The sequence below is a fragment of the Cucurbita maxima genome, unplaced genomic scaffold (assembly GCF_002738345.1).
Source record: "Cucurbita maxima cultivar Rimu unplaced genomic scaffold, Cmax_1.0 Cma_Scf00020, whole genome shotgun sequence".
Lineage (NCBI taxonomy): Eukaryota > Viridiplantae > Streptophyta > Magnoliopsida > Cucurbitales > Cucurbitaceae > Cucurbita > Cucurbita maxima.
In genome coordinates this window covers 580,975-595,478 of record NW_019272036.1, presented here as the reverse complement: position 1 = coordinate 595,478, position 14,504 = coordinate 580,975, and the positions used below count along the sequence as shown (strand labels likewise).

The 14,504-nt window shown below is 34.8% G+C and overlaps 3 protein-coding genes across 9 annotated transcripts; 2 read left to right on the top strand and 1 right to left on the bottom strand.

Annotated features, from left to right (window-relative positions):
• The first annotated feature begins 370 nt into the window (after window positions 1-370).
• LOC111494385 (probable prolyl 4-hydroxylase 4) lies at window positions 371-4,536 on the top strand. 2 transcript variants are annotated; one of them, XM_023144314.1, is made up of 8 exons: window positions 371-636; window positions 880-937; window positions 1,024-1,128; window positions 1,710-1,767; window positions 2,404-2,579; window positions 3,778-3,847; window positions 3,942-4,245; window positions 4,503-4,536. In XM_023144314.1, the coding sequence occupies exons 1-7, from the start codon at window positions 497-499 to the stop codon at window positions 4,235-4,237; spliced, it is 903 nt and encodes a 300-aa protein (XP_023000082.1). In that variant the 5' UTR covers window positions 371-496; the 3' UTR covers window positions 4,238-4,245; window positions 4,503-4,536. The 2 variants fall into 2 exon arrangements, with proteins under 2 accessions (XP_023000082.1, XP_023000081.1); XM_023144313.1 differs by lacking the exon at window positions 4,503-4,536 and having other exon boundaries at window positions 3,942-4,454.
• Window positions 4,537-4,879: 343 nt separating this feature from the next.
• Window positions 4,880-11,777, bottom strand: LOC111494388. 5 transcript variants are annotated; one of them, XM_023144320.1, is made up of 3 exons: window positions 11,483-11,777; window positions 11,261-11,391; window positions 4,880-5,092 (listed from the first exon to the last, which is right to left on the bottom strand). In XM_023144320.1, exons 1-3 carry the CDS (start codon window positions 11,628-11,630, stop codon window positions 5,078-5,080), a joined length of 294 nt encoding a protein of 97 aa, XP_023000088.1. In that variant the 5' UTR covers window positions 11,631-11,777; the 3' UTR covers window positions 4,880-5,077. The 5 variants fall into 5 exon arrangements, with proteins under 5 accessions (XP_023000088.1, XP_023000089.1, XP_023000086.1 ...); XM_023144321.1 differs by having other exon boundaries at window positions 4,881-5,086; XM_023144318.1 differs by lacking the exon at window positions 4,880-5,092 and adding an exon at window positions 6,391-6,471.
• On the top strand, window positions 6,951-8,956 carry LOC111494387 (histidine-containing phosphotransfer protein 1-like). 2 transcript variants are annotated; one of them, XM_023144315.1, is made up of 7 exons: window positions 6,951-7,080; window positions 7,232-7,302; window positions 7,419-7,549; window positions 7,657-7,725; window positions 8,122-8,193; window positions 8,515-8,587; window positions 8,664-8,956. In XM_023144315.1, coding segments are annotated over exons 1-7 (477 nt in total). In that variant the 5' UTR covers window positions 6,951-7,079; the 3' UTR covers window positions 8,724-8,956. The 2 variants fall into 2 exon arrangements, with proteins under 2 accessions (XP_023000083.1, XP_023000084.1); XM_023144316.1 differs by having other exon boundaries at window positions 6,954-7,123.
• Window positions 11,778-14,504: the final 2,727 nt, after the last annotated feature.

Sequence of the window (14,504 nt, the reverse complement as noted above, 5' to 3'; positions counted from 1 at the left end):
AGTAGAAAAAAACGTCTTTCTAATACATTGTAGATGAATGAAGCTTCTCTTTAATTTGTTCGGTGGAAGGATTTGCAAAAGGATGATGAAAAAGAAACGTTTCGAGTAAGGGTATTTTTGTAATTTAATTTCCTAAATTGTTGAAATGAAATTGTTAGTAAATATTTTCTATAATTTTAGTTCCACATGAACTATAAATCTCTCCGTTTACTTTCAGGTTTTGAAATTAGGTTCCCTAAGCCTACAAATCATTTATATTTTGTACGTAACGTGCCGACTTTCAAACTCGTAAGATTTAATTTATTAAAAAAAAAAAAAAAAAAAAAAAACTGCAAATTTAAAGAGCGGGCAGTTGGCTTTACTATTTAGCTGTTCGACGTTGACTGGTGTGAGAGGAAGCTCCGAGAAATCCTGGATTTGGAAACCTCGAACAAATTTTCGTCCATAGTTCTCCCTCTCTCTCTCACTCTCTTTCTATTTTGATCCAAGCGAAATTATGTCCAAATTTCGCTCTCTGTTATTCATCTTCTTGATTTCGATTGCATCGGTTGTTCGAGAATCCATTTGTTCGTCTGCTCGTTCGGCGAGCACCACCGTAGATCCTAGTAAAGTGAAGCAGATTTCATGGAAACCAAGGTTTTTAGCAGAGTCGATTTCAAATGCATGTCTCTTTTTTATTTTTATTTTTTTGTCTATTGTGTTTGTTTGCTGAGAAAGTTGTGGAACGGGGAAGTATTGAACTCTTGGTTGTTTTAGCTTCGAAGTTTTGGTCGTCTAGGTTGAGTTCAGTGACCTTTAACTTAGTGCTGATATTAAATTAGTAATTAAGTTATCTTCTATTTTCCAAATTTTGATTAGATGATTTCACTGATATTGCAGAGCTTTTGTATATGAAGGTTTTCTCACGGACCTAGAATGCGACCACCTGATTTCTATTGTAAGTTAAGATTAGTGATATTCATCATTGAGTTTGATATGGAATACATACCGTCAATGTGAATCTCTGTTTTTCTTCTGCGATAGGCGAGATCCGAGCTAAAGAGATCTGAGGTTGCTGATAATGAGTCAGGAAAGAGCAAGCTCAGTACTGTTCGAACGAGCTCAGGAATGTTCATTCCTAAGAGCAAGGTTGGTTTTGATCTCCCTACAAAATAATTTTCCAGTTTTTCTGGATATTTTCTCGACTTTCTCTTTTGATTTTTGTTTTTGATCGGAAACAAACATCCGTTACTACTCCATTGAAGCTATTTATTGAATTAAACTAAATGGAAGAAACTTCGCTGTTACGATACTGAAATAGATTGCCTTCTCAAAGAGGTTAAACAATCACATTACGATAGGAACGTTCCTGATAGCATGGATGCACTAATAAACATTGCCTCTTGTGTTTAAGCTTTAGATGTTAGTTTTTGATCCAGGAGGTCCTAGAACAAAATTAGGGAGAAAACAATTTTGCAGAATCAATAACTTAAAACCTCCTTCACTCTTATCTTGTTAAATCAGGACTAGTCTCAAAAGCTTGAGCCGTTATGTTACAATTGATCTAATATCTTGTCTAGACCAGTGGACTTTGTGCTCTTCCCACTTGTGTCTTAAAATTAATTTATGGTATGGCAATGAATACTTCCTTTGGTTCTATTAAGTATCAGTTGAGATCTCTTATTACCCCATGTTTGTATTGCACATTTACATTTTTATTTGATATTCAGGATGCTATTGTTTCTGGCATAGAGGACAAAATTGCTGCGTGGACTTTTCTTCCAAAAGGTATACGATTTGTTTACTATCAAATCACATAATTCACCATTGATATGTTATGTTATATGTGAGATCTCACATCGATTGGGGAGGAGAACGAAACCTTTTTTATAAGAGTGAAAACTTTTTCCTAGCAGACGCATTTTAAAACTGTGAGGCTGACGACAATACGTTAAGGCTAAAACAGACAATATTTGCTAGTGGTAGCTTAGGCTGTTTCAAATGGTATCAGAGCCAGACGTCATGCGGCGTGCCAGCGAGGGCGCTTCCCCAAGGGGGTTGAATTGTGAGTTCCCACATTGGTTAGATAGAGAGGAGAGCGAAACATTCCATATAAGGGTGTAGAAACCTCTTCCTAGTATTTGTGTTTTAAAACTGTGAGGATGACAACGATATGTAACGGGCCAAAGCGGACAATATCTGCTTGTAGTGGACTTGAGCTGTTACATTATATATATTTGAATCACTACAGCTGATTTTCTATAAGTAACATTCATTATATATATTTGAATCACTACAGCTGATTTTCTATAAGTAACATTCATGACGTCTTTATACCATGGGGCAGCCAAGGAGAGTATATGTATTGGATGGATGTCATGCCCAATATTGCTGCTAAATGTGTGGTGTATTTTTCACTTTCAGAAAATGGGGAAGACATTCAGGTATTGAGATATGAGCATGGGCAGAGATATGAATCACACTATGATTACTTTGTTGACAAGGTGAATATTGCCTGGGGAGGACATCGTTTGGCTACTGTCCTCATGTATCTCTCTGATGTGACCAAAGGCGGTGAAACAGTTTTCCCAATGGCAGAGGTTCGTTTGAATTTTGATTCAGAAACTACTTTACTAGCTAGAACTACACTATTATACTCCTTTATGTTCACTTTATTTTAGGGAAAGATTATGGAGTCTCTTAAGTTAAATAAAATGGGCAGAAAATGATGATATGTGTGAGATCCCACGTCGGTTGGAGAGGAGAACGAAACATTCTTTATAAGGGTGTGGAAATCTCTCCTTAGTAGACGCGTTTTAAAAACCTTGCGGGAAAGCCTGAAAGGGTAGACGCGTTTTAAAAACCTTGCGGGAAAGCCTGAAAGGGAAAGCAAAAAAAAAAGTATCTGCTAGCGGTGGGCTTCTGTTACAAATAGTATCAGAGCCGGACACAGGCGATGTGCCAACGAAGAGGCTGAGTCCCGAAGGGAGTGGGCACAAGGCGGTGTGCCAGCAAGGACGTTGGGCTCCGAAGGGGAGTGGATTTGGGGGGGTCCCACATCGATTGGAGAAGGGAACGAGTGCTAGCGAGGACGTTGGACCCTGAAGGAGCGTGGATTGTGAGATCCCACATTGGTTGGTTGGGGGAGGAGAACGAAACATTTTTTATGACCCCCCATCTAGCCGTGTAAGAAATATTTTTTTATAAATATTTTTTTTCTACTTTACTAGCTAGAACAACTCTATGATACTCCTCATGTTCAATTGGAAGATCACCTCTTCTTATATCTCAGTACTCTCTATATTAATAAACCTTACCACTCAGCTTTCTGATGAAAAGGCCCACTCTCTAACTAGGGTTTTTCTGGGAAGACTCAGTGTTGGATAATCCAGAGAACTTAACTATAATTTTCTAGACCTATATATTGTTCAGGAAGACGATATCGAATCCCATTACCCCATTCAAAACTCTTTCCATGATTCTGTTTCTCAATCAAAATGTCTATGAATTGAACTATATTCATTGTGGATGCAATAGAATCCACCTTAGAGGCATTAATTGTTGTAGAAAATTTCAATTGCTGATAATTGAATTTTTCGATTTTTGATTTTCGATTTTCGATTTTTGAAGTCCCTAAGTTTCAAACAAAACTATTGGTGAATTGGATTACACATGAAACATCTTGGATTAGTGAAACTTTTCATCAACTTTTAACAAAACTCAATAATTTGTATGAAAGTCACATATAAACTGGGAACGAATTTGTTTAACCTTATTATATATAACCTCTTTGAGCAGAAATCTCCCCACAGGAGGGCTTCTGAAACAGACGAGGATCTCTCAGAGTGTGCAAGGAAAGGAATCGCAGGTGAATTGTTACTTCTTCAGTACTTATCAAACTATAAAACTTGCTTGAAATCGATTTGCTTCATCTCATTTTATTCCCATTTGGAACGGTGTAGTGAAACCAAAGAAAGGCGATGCCCTTCTCTTCTTTAGCCTTGAACCAAATGCCATACCAGATACCAAAAGTCTACATGGAGGTTGCCCTGTCCTTGAAGGAGAAAAATGGTCAGCAACAAAGTGGATTCACGTAGATTCTTTCAGCAAAAACTTAGCAAACGTTGGGAACTGTACGGATCTAAATGAAAGCTGTGAGAGATGGGCTGCCTTAGGAGAATGCACCAAAAACCCAGAGTACATGGTCGGATCTCCAGAGCTTCCTGGCTACTGTCGGAGGAGTTGCAGGACCTGTTGATCTCAACAGTATGTTCTTTCCACTCATAAATTTCCATACCTTTTAGTCGATAAAATTCATGTCTTTGGTGAATATTAATTGTGGTATTTTTAAATTATTGGGTTAGTTTAAATTTCCTTTCCTTTCCTTTTGAGTGGCACTTTGCTTTGTTTTCCATAGTGAGGTACCGTTTCTTCTAAAAGGAAATACATAATGACTTAGATAAAGTAGTCACTCAGTCATGAATTCTTAACCTTTTATTTTTTGGTGTCGTTTGGCACTTCAGTCATTGTGGAATGAAAAGCACTTATTGCAGTCTGAAGCACGGAAGCATAAAGCAGTAGCCTTGGTAATTATAACCCTTTCTTTTTTCCTTTCGTTTTTCAATTGATAAGACTACCTTTATTATGTTCATTTTTCTTATAGGAGTATTGTAGCTTTAAAAGCTATAGTTTATCTTTATTTACATTATAGGAAACAGTAATTTGGCTGATGTAGCAACGAAATAATTAGGGAGGGACTTTTTGAAGTGATCACGGACCCTTACTTCTCAATAGGAATATTTTTTTACGAGTTTGAAAACATTATTTTTCAACCTTTCTAGACATTGAAAATGAATCATTTCATCGTCTTATGAGATCATCTACATGCGATCGATCAATCTCTCTAGAATCTAGAAAACTGCTATACTTTTTTTTATTTACGTTATATGAAAACTACATTATTAAGCCATCCCCCCAGCCCGATAGGTGGTAGTTGGCTTATAGCTGCTGGTTGACCTCATCTCTTGGCATCATATTTTGCTCTGTGTAAATATGGTTGTGTGATGAGTTCAAAAAATTCAAGGAACCCAGCAGGACTTCAAGCCATCTGAAATTGAAAAGACACGAAGGAAGGAAAGAGGTCAAAATCTAATCATCCTCACTCAGTTTTTTGACAAATCCTTCATTCTTCATCTAATATATTAGTGAGAAAAAGCTATAGCCAAGAAGAACAAAACATCATTTATAAGGGTGTTAAAGCTTTGAGGGAAGCTCGAAAGGGAAAGTTCAAAGAGGACAATATATGCTAACGGTAGATCTGGACAATTACACTAGCCGTTTTTGGCCATTTATTAGAAGGAAAGATTCCATAAGCTGCATGGTGATAATAAGTAAAAGTGCGAATATGCAAATGTTGGACATATCAATAATAAAGCAACCTGCAAGATAATGAACAACAAGATGCTTCACTCAACAGGCATCTCTTAAGTGGCCATGGAGATTCCTTCTCCCACCCAATAACACTATGGTATGAACTGCTAATTTTTTTTTTAATAATTATTTTTTATCTTTTTAGATAAAAGTACTTGAAAGCTATTTGTCAACCCGCTAATTATTTAATCTTTAGGTGGAAGTGATGCCTTAGGAACAAATTGCATGTATTTTAATAATATGGGGTAAGACTTGGTGGTATGGTATTAACAATGCCATTACTTTTTTTTTAAATAAATTTTTATTTTTCTAATATAGAAAATGGAACCTTCCATTATTATTTTTTTATTAAAAAATTCTATAAAAATGTAAACTTTTCTCGTTCTGTAAAATAGATGTTATTTTTCAATTTTAAATTCAATATTTCAAATAAAATATTAACATAACCTATGTGATAATATCTTACCATTCTTTTTTTGGTCTTTTTATGTATAGGTTATTTTGAAGTTTTAAACTATACAAATCAATAAATGGAAATTTAAGATTTAAAAATGAAATCAACATAAGATAATAGTTTCAAGAAAGAATTTGATACCACTGTTTTGTTAATCTTCAACATCATTACTAAATCAGCGTTTTTACAGAATGAAATCTATATAATTTGATAAATATTTTTTTAATTAAAATGTGTTTATTTATTGTATATCCAACAATTGGGTTAAATTCACGACCACACCACAGTTTTATCTCGTTGGAAGCTTAATAGAATATATTCGTGTTTACTATCAACAATGAGAATATGGTTCCAACCCATCATTACGAGAATTCTGTTTTTTCTTTTCTTTTTTAATAAAATAATAATTAAAAGATAAAAGTGTGTATATATATATAGTGGAGATTGAAAAAATGATAAGGATTCCCTATCCACGTTGTTAGTGACTCTCGAAGAAATAAATGGGCGATGAACAAAATGCTAAGGCATATCATTGTCTTCTTTTACCTCATAAAGCAAAAAGGGGATTTGGTCCAATTTTCTGTCCCTTGGTTTTTAATCAAACCCATCTAAAACAAATCAAATAACTTTAGCTTAATATTATATGAGAGGACAAGATTATTCATTTGAATTTCAAGATTTCAATCTAATTCTAGTCCTTCAACTTTTATTAGACTGGGACGCTTAATCTCTACTGTTCTAAACTGTTCAAAATATTATACAAAATCATTTGCTATCCATCACACAAAGTTAAGGTTTGAAATAAGAAATAATTAGGAGTACAAGGACCAAGGGCTAAAGTAGAATATGGTAATAGTGCAAGGACAATAGATGAAAAGAACCATGAAGTCTTCTTTCAAGTCTTCTTTCAGATAAACATCAAGCTTATAACTAAAACGATTAACCACAACCAATAGTTTCTCAAGAGAAAAAAAAAAAAAGACCAGTCAAAAGGAATATTATAATAAACCAGAACAGAGAAAACAATGTTGAGCTCAAGGACTCCTTTCAGAGTTGAGAGGCTCATAAATGAATAAATGGCGCAAAGGCCGAGAGAGAGAGAGAGGAAATTGGGGAGGTTGGGGACACAAATAATCAGCAGCAGCACAGAAATCCAGAGAAGACGGAAAGTTGGGTTGGTCTGCTAGTTTAAGTGCAACCAATAATAATACCTAAAAGTAAAGGGAAAAGCTTTGCATTATTACTCAAAAATTTTGAAAGGTTTTTTCTGGCATTCAAAACCCTTTGTCTGAAGCAATCTTTCCTCAAAAATCTGCAATTTTGGGTTGCAGTTTTGATAACGGAGTTTTATTTGTTTCTTGCGTGTAGTGCAAGCAAGCATGGAGGTGGGATTGATGCAGAGACAATGGGTTGAGTACACAAAGTCGCTATTCATGGAGGTATGAACAAAAAACAAAAACTAAGATCAAATCTTTAATGGGGTTTGTTTTCTTGCTTTGTAGTTTCAGTTTCTTAATTTATTTATTGTTTGGTTTCTGGTGTTTGGAGAGAGTAGGGTTTCTTGGACAGTCAGTTTATAGAGCTGCAGAAACTGCAAGATGAGGGCAACCCAGATTTCATTGTTGAAGTGGTGTCTCTTTTCTTTGAGGATTCTGAAAGGCTTCTCAATGATCTTACCAGAGCTTTGTGAGGAGGCTTCTCAAAGCTTTTTTCTTTTTCTTTTTCTATCTATGGGTTTCTTTGATCTTTGTTTTGATATGAGTTTTCCTTTTTCTCTGAACCTTTTTTTACAGAGAAGAGCCTGATGTGGATTTTCAAAAGGTTGATGGCCATGTTCACCAGCTTAAAGGAAGCAGTTCTAGGTAGGCACCAAACTTCTAATACCCCGTTTTTTCCCTCATATCCTTGTGTTGATGATGTATGAGCTTTTGGGAGCCTAATTCGAAAACTAGTTTTATGGGTTTGTTTATAAAAGTTAATGATATTTGAGGGAAACTGTTACATAATCATGTTTATGCTTAATTTTTTTGTCTAAAAAGAAGGCTAGTTTGAGTAAATAGCTTCCAAACAGCCAGTTTTTTTTTTCCCCCTAATTTATCAAGCATAGAGTGAATAAAATTTTCATTTGGCAGCTTGCCATTTTCGAACTCTAAAAGAGAATTAAATAGTATTCTCTCTAGAAAAGAAAAAAAAACTCATCAATTTGAGCACCGAAAACTAAACTGAATGAAGGATTTTGTGACTTTTGTGGTTAACAGCATAGGTGCACAGAGAGTTAAAAATGTCTGTATTACCCTCCGCAGCTTCTGTGAGGAACAGAACATTGAAGGGTGAGTGAGCTCTTATCTTTTGAAGGCTAAAGCTGGGTTGTTATGATGCTTAGATTCAAGTACGATTTTTTTGTGCTTGAATTTTATCTATTTTTCCTTTCAGTCCCAAATTTTTTGAGGTCTCAATTTTTTTACCATGAAATACTTCACTATTATTGAACCTTTTCTTTATCGTCTTTGGCCCGAGTTATCAAAAAAGGGTATTTATGTATTATTATTAAACAAAATCAGAAGTTTTTCCTATTAAAGCTCCTACAACATATGAGCAATATTGGATGAAATTAGCTTATAAACACAAGGGAATTTTTGGGTTCGGTGCAGGTGCCTGAGATATCTGCAACAACTAAAGCAAGAGACCTGCCTGGTGAAAAACAAGTTTGAGAATCTATTCAGGGTCAGTACATAAGACTGCTGTTTTAAAAGCTAGCAGATCCTTCTTAATTTCTAAAGGTTTTATCTGTTAATTGCAGATGGAGCAACAAATTGTGGCTGCTGGTGGGTCAATCCCTACAAAAGAATTGCTATTCTAAGTCTGCTGATATCCACAAAAGGCTAGAGAATACTTCTGGAGTACTTGTTATTAGAGTTGACGGGAATGTTATTTTTCTTTTTGTTTTCTCGGAGGTCCTTGCGAAATTACTGTTCTTCTATTTGATGAGACCTGTGTGAATGTTTACTGCTGAGGAAGTATTTTCTAAACCATGCCACTTTCCTGGGTAATGTCAATGTTATAAAATGGTTGTATTTAAAGATTCCAATGGAATTCCACATTGTGAACAAGACTTGTCTTGGCATGTGATTTTAAATATTTGAGGACTCTTCTTTTCATGTTGGTTTTAAAGGTAAGAAAAAGCTCTACCAGTTGTGTCTGAGTGCAGCTATTCCGCATGGATATTTGTAAAGAATTGTCATAAGGCAACTCGGTGTCAGAAATACTTAATGATTTACGTGGAAATTTAAGAATTGTCAATGGACTTCTATAAATAGCTCATAGCCAGGATTTCAAAGAAATATTTCTTGCACACTTTTTTAAATGGTTCTTTTTCCCCCTACCACTTGTCCTAATCTAACATAGAAATCATAAAAACATGAGTTAAACGAAACATAATGGTATACTCAGATACATACAAACATTCAGAAGTTGGCAATAAGTTTTCTAAGATGAGGTAATGGAAGTCCTGCCACTGAAATCTCCACATTTATCTCTATTTTCCATACATGAACAATAAGAAAATTAATATAAACAATTTTTCACACGCAAAGTGTAAAGAAAGGGAGAAGCCTCGAGATGAGAATGCACCACTTTGTGACAGAAGAAGCAAAAGCTTTCAGAAGGTTGGAAAAGGAAGGTGATGTTTGAAGTAGCAGATTGTAACATCAAGCAAGTTTGCTATTCTATATTTGGTTTAATTTTGTTTTCCCCAGCAATACTGATCAACATAATTCGTTCCAAGTTGTCATAAAACGAGGAACTATGTAGTTGACAATTCATGATGTATGTTATCCCATTTAAGCTTATTTTGGGTTAATATTTAGATGAACTGCAGGAACTGCTAATAGTTTAGAGTCTCCTCTGGTTTTTTCGATGTAGAGTGGGACGGAGACAATTATATGTGTGATATTCTTATGTTTAATATCAAGGTGGAATTTGGAAATTTATCATATTCTAGTGGCAGTCCATATTTTTCAGCTAGCATGAAGATTTGTAAGATTAGGTTATCTTGGAGGGGAACAATAGAATGCAAAGATTTTGAGCTGTTCAACTCAACCAATTCAGACTCCAGAGAGCTAAGGATTGTCAAAATGCTTCTATTTCCCCTAGAAGCCAAGATATTATAGCTAGTTCACTCATTCAAAATCCTAATTCTGAAATTTACAAGTCACCCTTTACCATAGCTACAGGGTTGATTAACTACAAGGATCATATAATGCGTCAAGTCTTGGATCAGAGGTTTCCTTGTACCTTGATTGGGGAAAAGTGTCTAGACTTAGTACAATGAATTTCAATGTGAAACTTCCTAGAAAACACTATGTTACATCAAACTTAGAAGTTTGTAGACACGATTATCATATCAATATGCTCAAATATTCTGCAACAATCCTTCCTTCTCTCCCTTCTCATGTTTACAAGGATGAGATGAGGAAGGTATACAAGTTACATTCAAAGACTTGGGACAGAGGTAACCACTTATTTCATACTAAGGAATTACCACAAAATAAATAACAGGAAAAAATAAATTATTTGCACGAGGGCAATAACTTATTGCAAGTGAGATTTGTCATGTTCGCTGCACTTGAGCTTGTGAGTAGCAGCAATTAAGCGTGATTACAAGACAGTAGGGCAGAATGGGTTTCTTTCTATGGTCAACTACAGTGCCACAAAGTCTTCTGTTCTATCTAGACAGTTCCAAAGATATGTCATTTTCTAAAATTTGCTTATTGAAGCCTACTCCATTATACTTCAACTAGTCGAGTTTGTTTGGAATTTCTCTATCAGCACTAAATGTCCAACTAGCAAGTCATAGTAACAAAAACTATCACAAGCTACCACTGCCATCTTCAGTTCTTGTCATCTTATGTACGCATTTCCACCTCAACCATATTTTTTGTCTTAAATTATAAATACTCGTTCACAATATCAGCCAAGGTCGCTCATGTAAGATACATATCTGGATCTGTTCAGAGGGAAGGCCAGATTAAAAACTTGTTATATCTTCTTCCTCTTTTTTGTTTGTGTAAGAATAAGTCTTTACGAAGTAGTGGTTCACCACGTCTCAGGTACAAATATCACTATACACAATATCCGAGTGACTAATAATGCATAGTGTCAACACTGAAGGCTGAACGCTGAAGCATTACGGTTTCTTTACCCTTCATTACCTTCATTTAACTAAATTAATTCAATAGTTGCTACTTCAGTCATTATATCACTTTATTACGACAAAACAAAAACAAAAACAAAAACAAAAACAAAACCAGATCCGTTGATTTATCTTTACTAATGCATATGAAACCATTCAATTCTCAGGACTAATCACAATTCAAATAACTGAGATTTTCACGAAACCTGATGAAGCAGCCTCCGAGCAGCAACCGATCCAGCCTTCTTTCCATCAGCTCCATCATGGACGCCCGAGTCCGACTCGTCGTGGTACCATCCCACCGATTTCTGAGCTTCAAGAACGATTTGAGAGAAACCTGAAATGCAGGTCCAACACAAAGAATTGAAACTCCATTTCAAATCACCGGCGAGCATAAACATACAAATTTAACATCAAATTAAACGCACCTTCTTTAACGGTCTGTTTGTTCCGGCGAATGTCATGGACAGTGGCGGAAATCTTCCAGTACAGAGGACGACCGACATAGAAAATGACGAGGAGGAGGACTACCACCATGACAACGCGAAACGTAATCCTAGCGGCCGACGACGCCATTGCTTCCGGTGGCTTTGTCTTGCAGAAAGAAACAGAGAGAAAGAGAGAGAGAGAGCGAGAAAAACTGTGATCTACCAGAGCTTAGAGATTCCCGCTATGCAGTTGACATGGTTCGATCAGGCAAAAAGAAGAGTTGTTCAGCGAGTTCTCATAAGGGTATATATATATCGGAAAAAATATCTGTTTCTATTTTTCTATTTAATGATTTTATTATTATTATTATTATTATTATTATTTTTTTTTTTTTTTTGTCAATTAAAATCAGGACAATATTTAGTTTTTGTAAAATTTTATTTCTATTTTGATTAAATGAAAAAACAATAATTAAAGGAATTGACTTTGCCACTTTGGCAATGTATATGTAGGATTGAAAATATAACAACCCGACAATTTGTAAAAAACAAGATTTTTATAATTTAAAAATGGTATACTACTTTCTTTGTCTTTGTCTTATGCTAGTTGCCCTTTAAAATTAGGCATGTATTTTTATTTTTTAAATTTTAAAAAACTTAAAATATATTTATATGATATATTTGAAAGTTCTAAAAATTAATTCAATCTATTAATACAAAACTAAATAAAAATTTTCTAATTTATATTTAATAGAACTGCATTTTAAAAAAATGCTTAATTGTTTAAATCAAATAGATACCAACCAAACGTGAACTATATATATATTTTATATTATTTCAAAGTTAGTTTAAAAAATTAAATGTAGTTCAAGGGTAAAATTGTAAGATAGGTCCATTTAAATTTATGTCAAAATATTTAATTAGAAAAAACAATTTATATCTCTCATTAATATGAGTTGAGTCCATACAACCCTAAACTAGTAAGTTCATTAATTGAAGCTCTGACCATTAAATATTTTGAACCTTAAATTAATAATTATCAATTAAAATGAATATATATATATATATATATATATATATATGATTGTTAAATGAATCTATAGTAAGAAAGTAGGCTTTAGACTAAGGTTATAAGTATAGCATGTATTCATAGGATTAATGAAATTATAATTTTAGATAAACAATGAGAACGAGGTAAAATAGAGTTAGAGATACACCTTATTCAACTCCTCTTAGCCCCGATTCATTTTTTGATTCATGCAACTCCAATGTTTTTTCATCCCTATTCCCACCGAGAAAAATCAACTCCGACGATTTATACTAGGTACTAACCTTTACGAAATGAACCAAATAGGTCAGAAGTTGTTAACCAAATATCTCCTAGATCGTTAAGAACTCACCTCTCGTAACTTGAAAACAATTTCTTTTACTCAAGTCGTTAACCAAATATCTAGTCTCTATATGATATTTAAAGTCGACATCTATAAAAATTTGGTTACCAAAACTTCAGCAATGGCGAGCACCGTGACTTAACCGAGCAACAAGCCATGGCCCTGCATTATAAGAGAGATTAGGGACGATGTCGAGAACGAGATGAAACGACAGAGTTTCCTAATGATGATGGATTGAGAGCTTGCTTTGAGGAAGAAGGAAGGACATCAAAATTTGCTATTCTTTCCCTCGCATATAAGTTTGGATTTCAAAGTGAAAGATGAAAGAGATATTTACCGTTATAAGCGGCTTATGCCCTGAAGACAAGCATAAGAAATGGTGCCAGCTTTGCTCGACGAGGGGCCTGCATTTCATACCACAAGAATTAATGATTACTTTGAGAAGCAAGAGAAAAGGAGTATATAAGCTAAGACTTCAAAACTATACTAGTAATGCAAAGATTTCGCTTGATAGAAACCGAACCGATCCGGTTGATGCCTCCAAATTGTTGCAATACCATCAGTCCGACACCGATCTAATAACTATCATCAGAGCTATGCTTGGAAATGAAACTCAAGAAGAAGAAAGTTTTACAATACAGATGAAGGAAGGAGCTTACAATAGCAGGACAAACAAGTCCAGGAGTCTGGCTTTTGGGAGACTTTGTAGACTTTCATTGTAGTCTGGTTGGTAAATTAAAGGGTTCATTCTTTTTGGAAAAATCAAGAACTCACCAAATTCTCAATGAAAATAATGAGAAAAATACTTTGATTTCAGCAGCCTCATCAGAGATATCAGCATCCTTTCCACAAAGTAGCTGTAATGCAACTTGAAAGTCCTTCTCATTGCCAACGTTTGCCTGAAAACAAGAACCTTAGTTTCGAATTCGTTTCTTCTATTCCGTTTTTCGGTCAGGAAACACAAAGTGAAAAAAGTTTGGATTAAAGGAATGCTGCACTACGAGCCATCGAGGAGACGACTCCAGAACAAAACAACAGACCAACAATCAGAAAAACACATGGAATGATTCCTACAGATCAATGGTTCAGTAAAATAGTATATTAGCCTTATATTGATAATTCTATCCAATATTTTTCTTTACATTACATTATAACACCATCTCAACTGATCTGAACAAACTAATATGTATCTAAAACAGAGAGAATTTGCCAGTTAAAGCAAAGAGTTCTCCATGTTACCACTGTTCCTAATAAGAAAGCAACGACAACGACCTTGTAACTTGTAACAATCATAAGCTGCACGGCAAATGAGGAGGGATGCTAAAGAAAATTAGTAACTTGTTATTAGATAACCATCTTGTTTAAACTCGTTAACTAAAAATTTCTTTGTTTTTCTAAGGGGGTCTATGTTTTTCATCCTCTACACCTGCTCGAGTGTGTTGGGCCTCCTCGTAGATTTTGGTGCTATTTCCTCTATGAATATAGGAATCAATCAACAACAAGTTTTGACAATTTTAACATGAAAGAATTCATATAAGAGAAAAGAGGAAAGCAATGCAGGCATTGCTAGAATGATTAGAAATATTTGTAGCAAACTTCACCACATGGGAGAAAACTCCAATCCCATAACC